The sequence below is a fragment of the Pollachius pollachius genome (genome assembly GCF_949987615.1).
Source record: "Pollachius pollachius genome assembly, chromosome: 4".
Taxonomy (NCBI): Eukaryota; Metazoa; Chordata; class Actinopteri; order Gadiformes; family Gadidae; genus Pollachius; species Pollachius pollachius.
Window position 1 is genome coordinate 7992010 of NC_136937.1, and position 8998 is coordinate 8001007.

At 41.2% G+C, this 8998-nt stretch overlaps 2 protein-coding genes across 3 annotated transcripts; one reads left to right on the plus strand and one right to left on the minus strand.

Annotated features, from left to right (window-relative positions):
* Positions 1 to 744: 744 nt before the first annotated feature.
* On the plus strand, positions 745 to 3136 carry capslb (calcyphosine-like b; the record flags this gene model as incomplete). Its single annotated transcript, XM_079735296.1, has 4 exons — positions 745 to 881; positions 1455 to 1632; positions 2454 to 2663; positions 3035 to 3136. The coding sequence occupies 4 exons, from the start codon at positions 745 to 747 to the stop codon at positions 3134 to 3136; spliced, it is 627 nt and encodes a 208-aa protein (XP_079591422.1).
* Positions 3137 to 3660: 524 nt separating this feature from the next.
* On the minus strand, positions 3661 to 8601 carry il7r (interleukin 7 receptor). Of its 2 annotated transcripts, none has more exons than XM_079734521.1 (8): positions 8420 to 8601; positions 7474 to 7621; positions 6213 to 6349; positions 5573 to 5727; positions 5303 to 5459; positions 5103 to 5214; positions 4913 to 5000; positions 3661 to 4802 (listed from the first exon to the last, which is right to left on the minus strand). In XM_079734521.1, exons 1-8 carry the CDS (start codon positions 8484 to 8486, stop codon positions 4359 to 4361), a joined length of 1308 nt encoding a protein of 435 aa, XP_079590647.1. In that variant the 5' UTR covers positions 8487 to 8601; the 3' UTR covers positions 3661 to 4358. The 2 variants fall into 2 exon arrangements, with proteins under 2 accessions (XP_079590647.1, XP_079590648.1); XM_079734522.1 differs by having other exon boundaries at positions 7474 to 8044; positions 8420 to 8518.
* Positions 8602 to 8998: the final 397 nt, after the last annotated feature.

Here is an 8998-nt window from a genome sequence, read left to right on the forward strand (position 1 = left end):
ATTCTCCTCTCTTCACTTAAATTTATTCTGAGGTAATTTTGGAGAACGATGCGAATTTACTACGGCTTTACTCAAAAGGCAATGGGCCAACATCTCTCTCTCTCTCTCTCTCTCTCTCTCTCTCTCTCTCTCTCTCTCTCTCTCTCTCTCTCTCTCTCTCTCTCTCTCTCTCTCTCTCTCAAATCGAAAAGGATTCTAGAAAGGACTCATCCTTTTTTATTATAAAAATGATTTCCTTGTTGAAAGGATAAGTAACTATATTCCATATAATATTTAATTATAATTATATTTAAATTTATGTTAGCCTATTATTCAGATTATACTCCAGTTTCCAAAAAGACTGCGGTGACCCACAGTCAAATGTTTGCTAAATCATTTGCTCTCAAATTATGTTCCTAAGCAGTTAATGACCTTCAACCTTCTCCTCAAATGACAGTTGTATTCCCCATGAGATACACCCATTATTTAGGTCCTCGCTGATGCCCTGTGTCATCAGCGAGGACATAATCATGTTTTACACCAGAGTACACGATTCAGGATAAAGCAAGCAAGATTATGGATTTCAGGTTCTCTCTCATGTCAACCTGGGTATTCACAGATGTTGTTGTGATGGATAATGTATCACTATCATGTCCCACAATCAAGCACTATGGGTGTGTTGGAAAACACTTAAACTCTATGTAAATGCAAATCAGCACTTCTGAATCCCTCCTGTTATTGACGTTGAAGCGATGTGCTTTAAGGATGGCAGGCACGTCGAGACACGACCGAGAGATGGCCACCCAATCCAAGAGGCAGCTCTCCACTTGCTCGGACCCCCTGGAGCGGCTGCGACTGCAGTGCCTCTCGCGAGGGTCGTCCGGCATCAAAGGCCTGGGCAGGTGAGGTCCTCTCGTCCTCATGTGTTTTAGAGGGTCGTGGTTACTGCTGATGGTTGCTTTTATGGTTACAGAAATTGACAGGGCCAGGAGCTTTGTTAGCCTTTAGTCGTGTCAGTTTTATCTGTGCAGCACTTATTCGCGGTTGGTCTCAAAGGGCTGTACAGGCCGTTTATTTATGACACAGCCGAACCCAAGTCTGGGTTAGTGTGTACTTTGGTGCTTTTGACTGAATGGGGAATTCCATGTTCAGTTCCCCCTACCCTTCTTTGGAACCGAGATTGCGGCTTCTATAGGTGAATCATAGTGACACGCTGTTGCAATAGATATTTTTGTCAGGAGCAATGATTCTAATGCTATTTCTAGCACTACAGAAATCACAGACGCTATTTTTCGCTGTTTGGTTTTGCAACTTCTAAATTACATTCTATAGAAACATTTTACATTTTGACCCATGGAACATATATCAATAAAATAAACGATAGTTGGTTTGTGCACTAGCTGTCTTGGAAGCTGTGTTATGAACGAGTCCTACATGCTTTGACCCAACAACGGCTGTGATCTGCTGTTGATCAGAACCTTCCGGATCATGGACGACAACAACAGCCGCAGTCTGGACGCCAAGGAGTTTGTGAAGGGCCTGAGCGACTACGGAGTCCTCATGGAGAAGGCGGAGGCCTTGAGCCTCTTCCAGCTGTTTGACCGCGACGGCAGCGGCATGATCGACTTTGACGAGTTCCTCATCACACTCAGGGTAATGACATGGTGGATTTAATGTCCCTTAACCCCTTAACCTGACCTTAACCCTCAGGGTAATGACATGGTGGATTTAATGTCCCTTAACCCCTTAACCTGACCTTAACCCTCAGGGTAATGACATGGTGGATTTAATGTCCCTTAACCCCTTAACCCTCAGGGTAATGACATGGTAGAATTAATGTCCCTTAACCTGACCTTAACCCTCAGGGTAATGACATGGAAGAATTAATGTCCCTTAACCCCTTAACCTGACCTTAACCCTCAGGGTAATGACATGGTGAATTGAATGTCCCTTAACCTGACCTTAACCCTCAGGGTAATGACATGGTGGATTTAATGTCCCTTAACCCCTTAACCCTCAGGGTAATGTCATGGTGGATTTAATGTCCCTTAACCCCTTAATCTAACCCTCAGGGTAATGACATGGTAGAATTAATGTCCCTTAACCTGACCTTAACCCTCAGGGTAATGACATGGAAGAATTAATGTCCCCTAACCCTTTAACCTGACCTTAACCCTCAGGGAAAGGTCATGGTAGAATGAATGTCCCCTTAACCCCTTAACCCTCAGAGTAATGACATGGTGGATTGAATGTCCCTTAACCCCTTAATCTGACCTTAACCTTCAGGGTAAGGACATGGTAGAATGAATGTCCCCTTACCCTAACCCCCTAACCTGACCTTAACCATTAGGGGGATGACATGGTGGAATTAATGTCCCCTAAACCTAACCCCTTCACCTGACCTTAACCCTCAGGGAAGGACATGGTAGAATTAATGTCCCCTAACCTTCCTTACCTTACTCTTTGACACACAGCCGCCCATGTCCAACGCAAGAAAGGGGGTGATTATGGAGGCGTTTCGGAAACTGGATAAGACGGGTGACGGCGTGATCACGATCGACGACCTTAGGGGCGTCTACAACACCAAACACCACCCGAAGTACCAGAACGGGGAATGGACCGAAGACCAAATATTCCGCAAATTCTTGGACAGCTTTGACTCTCCGAACGACAAGGATGGAAAGGTGACAAATGTGTATTTGTCTTGTGGTATAAAGTATACAATATATAGAAGACATGTTGCTGGATGTGGTTTGTTGGTTGTTGTAGCAAATTCCAAATCATTTCTTTGTAAACATTCTAAGGTTCCATATTCCGAGAGATAATTGTTGATTATTCTGAGGAATGTAAGTTTTTTTAACTGTAAAATGTTATTTCATTTCAGGTAAGGTATGAAAATCCTGTTAAACGGTACACTAACGGCATTGTGATTAACCTTGTCTCGTTAATAAACAATAAGCAAATATGAAACATTTCATTGGTTAAATTAGTAGATTTGTCAAATATCGATTCTTCAAGGCTACAATTCATCTTTGTGGGCATCGTTTATGTGCAGGTCACCAAAGAGGAGTTCCTCAATTACTACTGTGGAGTCAGCGCCTCCATCGACAGTGACGTCTACTTTATCCTGATGATGAAGAACGCATGGAAACTATGAGTTTTTAAAATCTATGATTTCAAATGACATCGCTGCTGAAGGTGACATCGCAGCTGAAAATTGTATCACAGCTAAGGATGACAGCACGGCTGAAGATATCATCACTACTGGAGATGATTACAGCAGAAGAGGACATCACTGGGGAAGATTTCATGATCAGAAGGGTACAACTGAAACCTAATTTAGCTTTTTTATATACATGTAATATATTGGTAGTGCAAGGAAGCTACTTTGGTAACCTGTGCTACCCAAAGTATGCATGTCTTTGTTGACGTTAGTGAGTGTAGGTGTTTGTAAAATAGTTTTTTTAATCTGTTTGATTCATCTTTGTTTTTATCTTTGAGTATTTTAAATTTGTATTATTTGCTGTCTTTTATAAACCTTAGTATGTCAATGTAACCCTATCCACTGGTACGCACGCGCACACAGTAAAGTACTTTGGGTGTCTTGAATAGTGCTATATAAATGCGATTAATTTTTGTTATCATACTGCTCACTTTCTCAATAAAATGTTGATTCTGAAATCTATTTGATGGTTTATTGTAAAAGAGAATACAATATCATTAAAATTATCTGAAGCTGTGCATATCTTAATATCTACAGATGTACCTTGTAAAAGCAGCAATACTCTATCAATAGAATACAATAGGTAGGCTATAGAGTGTGTGTATATGTATATACATATATACATATACACACACACACACACACACACACACACACACACACATACTTTAAACACAAAATGTATTGATTACAGGCAGCAGCATTTTGAGCAAAATCTCTCTGGGGCGTATGACCCATGAACAGTGGAGTACAAAGAAAAACATTCTCAGACGTATTATTTACGACCAAGTCACAACTTAATAATTAAAGCCTTCAAGCCTCGGGACGAACCAGCCCGACATGACCTGATGAGTCACATTTGACAATGCATTATGCTGGCATTGCCCCAAACTCTCTAGTGGCTGCTTGTGGGTGTTTACCACGTTGTCGATTGAAGTGCTCAAAACTGTAATCAAATCACTTACTCTCTTAAAAAATATCTTTCAAAATAAACCAAAAAAAAAAACAATTCCCTCTCTCATACTCACAGATTCTCACACATACTCACACATTTACCTTCAATGTCAATGCTTTATGATTTGGTCAGGGGGTGTCAGAGTGGAAATTGGAGTAATTGCGCCAATGGCTCTACTTAGTGACTGTCTGATTGACTTCTCTAGTCATTGTTGTGATAGAAGCTGGACATGGTGACATAGACCGCGTCCCTACAAGGCTGGGTGGGTCCGTTCACCTCAGGGCTGGGATCTCTCCGGCCGTCACCGGAAGACTCCGGAACGTCCCGTCTTCCTTCAGCGGCGTCCAGGCCCATCGAAGGGGAGGGACTTCTGTTGTTTGGCCGGGAGTAGGTTTCCTCCTCAGAGCTCTCGCTGAGGGCAGTGGAGGCAGACTCCCCGGTGAAGCCACTGGTGTCGCTGGCCGACCTCCATCGCATCCCCAACGTGGAGAGCTCCTGGTCCAACCCGAAGCCGCTGTCCTCCCGCTGGGCGGTCGGCTCGGCGGACGCGGCCTGCGATTCGCTGGGTCTCTCCTCCGTCTTCTCCATCGGCTGAACGTTCATGTGACTGAACTGTTCGGGTTCTAAGGTCATCGCGAAGCCCAGCTGATGGGAGTCAAAGTAAAGTGTTTCTTAGGAGTCAGGTTAACTTACTGCAACATTAAAATAGAAGTGTGTCGTCTGCTTAGCATGCGAGTGAATAAACCATAACCTACTTTGACCTGCTTGTAAATCGGCGACAGGGTTGTTGGAATTCTGGGTACGTGCGTGTAACTGGTGTACATGCGTATCTTATGGTGGATGCTACAAAACAATCATGGGTAAATATTAAGTCAACTTTCAATAGAAATCTGCTGATGAGTAAACTGTATTTTCGGACAATGGAAAATAGATAGACATCTTTACTGTTTTCTCTTGACACAAATCGAACAGAAGATGGCGATTGCCGAAATCCCGGAAACAATCCCCACAGTGATCATCAGAGGCAGAACTGCATCGGCACTCCACTCTTTTGGAGCTGTGAACGAGATTTGGAGGGCAAGAATTTTGAAATTGTACTGACCAAATGCCAGACAAATGTTACCACAGTGCACAGTGGCTCTTACGAGAGTTGATGTAAAATTCAACAGTGTCGCTCCAGTCACTCCAAGTGCCCCCATACAGGACGGATGGGATGGCTCGGACCCTGACTTGATACGTAGTTCCTTCGGTGAGGTACTCCGCTGCGATGACCAGGGACTCTTCCCCCGTCACGTTCCTTGTCTGCAAGTCAATGCACAATGTGAATGAACTGGATAAGACTCTGCAACAAACTGTTTTATCATTATAGAAAAAAGGTCTTTCTCTAGCTGTATAAATCAAAAATCACACATTACCAATTTGCTGCCCGCTGCACTCCAAATGTGGTATTGAAAGAGTTGATTACTGGCTTTGAGGAAATCCTCGCGATAAGGAGTCGCAATGTAGATCATAGCCTGGTTGCTATTAGGTTGAAAAACAGCACTTTTCACAGTTGGACTTTTTGGTTTGACTGAAAAAGAAAAGAAAACACAAACTTTATCAGCACCTAGGAATGGGATTTCCGTGGATTGGTAACAAGGATGTGTTGTCGATTAATAACCAAAGCTCAGTGAGTGAGGTTATTGCTGTAAATCTCCCGATATGAATACATTCCCAATCTAAAACACAGAAACCACAGATCCGGTTATAACCAGATAAGATTAAGGCTCACTTTTAGAGTTCACACATTGCTTGTTATTTACCACAAGTTCAGACAACCATATCTTTGTGGAAAAGTCTTCAAAAACTTTAATGCAAATCATCCAAATACCTTTATGTAAATAAAGTCTTGCTAGAATCACGATGCCAAGACCGTTTACAGTATAATGCTTTTCTATACATTGTACACTATGCTAGCATAACATGCCGATTTTACATTCAATGCAAGATAGATTGAACGATAAGTACATGTGTCTGCTCTTCATTCACTAAAATTACGTCAGGCATAATATTCACTTATTTGCCGAATGTCCATCACTCTGCTGAAGACACCGCCACTCCTCAGCTCGAAGGTATAATTGTATGTATATGGGATCCAGGTTATTGTCATTTTGTTCCCCATCTCCTTCAAACAGCGTTCAGGAAAATATTTGCTGTAGGGACAATAAAACAAATGAATAAACCTTAATAGAAGACTTTGGTATTTTACAACCTGGACCCTATTTGCTGATGATTATGGGTCTACGGGTCTAAGGCAGACAACAATTGTGGAACTTGGTCCAGTATTAGGTGAGAATGCTACGTGTGCTGGGGATAGGGTCATTTGTTGTGCTGGGCTGCAAACTCCAGGAAACGTAGCTCAATGTTATATATAAAGGTGAAGGAGTGTTATGACTGTAATGGACAATGGCAACACTTCCGACAACAACACAGAAACGAGATTTCAGCGCGGGACTTCACTTTGAGCGAGACTTGGAGCGGCGAGACTTTGTGCGGTAAATGGACGCACTTTTAAAAGACGTCCATTTACCGGGCGCTATTATGCCAAAAGATTACATTGCAGCCTTTTTTCACAACAATTCAACAATAGGGTTCAGGTTGAAGAATCATGGAGTATCCTTTAATCTATTACAATTATGTTTAAACAAATATCTAAACCGTTATGGAAAATATACGATTTGGTTTGTTGAAGGTATAATATGTAATTTCGGCCTCAAGAGGTCCTTCAATCAGAATAATTACACAAGAGTGAGAGTGAACCCATGTGTTGCAGGCAGCTCAATAAAATAAGATTATACCCATTCAAAAACAAAAATCGATGCATGTGAAACATCAATTGAGTATGGCGTCGTTGTCTCGGACAGATAAAGAAATACTGCAGTGAATTGACCCACTGAAGTAAAGTCTGTGGGAAACACTGCATTAGCTTGTTGGCTGGCATGAGTCACTTAAATTAGAACCTTACAGTAAGCTTTCATTGAAATGTATAGATGAATAAGGTTTCTACTGGAATACAGTGTTTGCATATTTCATCAGAAGTATAGAGGGTAATCGATATGAAGCCATGGACACTCAATGGACACTCAACCAAAAATGTAGCCGTTACCTTGAATAAAACAATAGATTTCTCTGGGTTTGAACATAATTGTAAACAATTTGGATAATGGAAGAACACAACTCAGTAAAATATATAACATAGACCTGGTCGTTTTTAGACCTATTTGAAAGCGAAAATGTTACGTAATATATCTTTAAAACAATATTAAAACATATTTACCAAACAGTGATGCTCTTTATGCAGTCCTCTTCATCTTCATCATCTTCAATATATCGCTTTCTATCCACCAGGTTGCATGTTAAAGTGTTGGCCGTGCGAACACCGATGTGGGACGTGCAGAATAATTTAACATCTTCTTTCTGCGTTTCTGCCAGAGAGGAAAGAAGTATCAGGTACATTTTCAATTGTTTTACATTGGGGTTTAAATGTCAGCAAACTTTTTTTTAAATTACACCTAATGGAATTTATACCGGTTACCGATACGAATCAGTAACCGGTTGGATTAACAAAGATGCGACTAGATCGATACGTGGGCCACTAAATCGATTTAAATGTAGCCTACCAAGAATCGGTTGATGAATATTTCAATGAGATCGCTCGAAATATTTTTTTTTTCGAGTGTGTAACGATTGTAATCAATTAACCTAGGTTTCACAACCTATCCACATCGCAGATGTCAATAATCAAATCAGGTAATTTTTAACCAAGACAGAGTTGCCTGTGTTTTCATGCAGAGGAGTGCATGAGAGGATGTCTTCTCCCTTGTGACCGGTTTACATTTTGATTGACTCTGAGGAAGGTAGGCCGGTTACAAGGTACAATTAGATACCACAGAGGAAGGTGGAACAGCTGACCAGAGCACAAAGGTTAACATTTTGATTGACTCTGAGGAATGTTGGACAGCTAACCAATCACAAAGGTCAATACGTAGACGACACTGAGCAAAAGCAAAGACATTACACGGAATAAAGGTAACAACCTGCGAATTTTTCCATCACATTACGTATAGGATTGTCCTATAAAGGAGAGATGCACACTCCTGATATTAGATTATAACTTTCATAGGACTGAGTAATTTTCTTTAAAATCTTGAAATGTAAAAGCTTCCTGTAACTATATAGATATAGATATATAGATAATGTAAGACAACAAAAACAGTTCTTACCCTCCGCATCCCCACTCTGAGCTCGTACTATGAGTGGGAGCAGAATCCAGGTGAACCACAGGGGCATCTTTCCCTCTCTCTCGTTCTGCTCTAATCAGTGTAGATATTCACCTGCTAAACGCTGATGAGGTATAGGCCTACTTTATACTTTCAACAGCCAGCTATGAAGCTTGTTCAGTCTCCGGTTCGGCCAATCACCCGGAAGCTCAGAGGAAGGAGGAGGAGGGGCTAATTTTGAGAACAAAGGACGTTTTTTTCTTTGTCGTACAGGATGTTAAAGTGAACTGAAAACACCTTGTAGACAACAATTGGTAGGTGTGTACTTGTGTGTATTTTTTTAAGCCACAGCGAGGTACAGCTCAGAGTAAATACTTTATAAAAAACCTAAGCATGTATTTTTTTTTAAGAATAGACATTTATATAGTTTTTTTTTGTCGCACCAAGGCACATTAGCAATTTACAAAAAAATAAATGAAATAAAGTTGAAATAAAAAATAGAATCATAAGGTGTTCAAAATGTAAAAGCCTAATACAAATCGAAGTCCCCCCCTTCCCCCCTCTAATCAATCATTTAAGGCA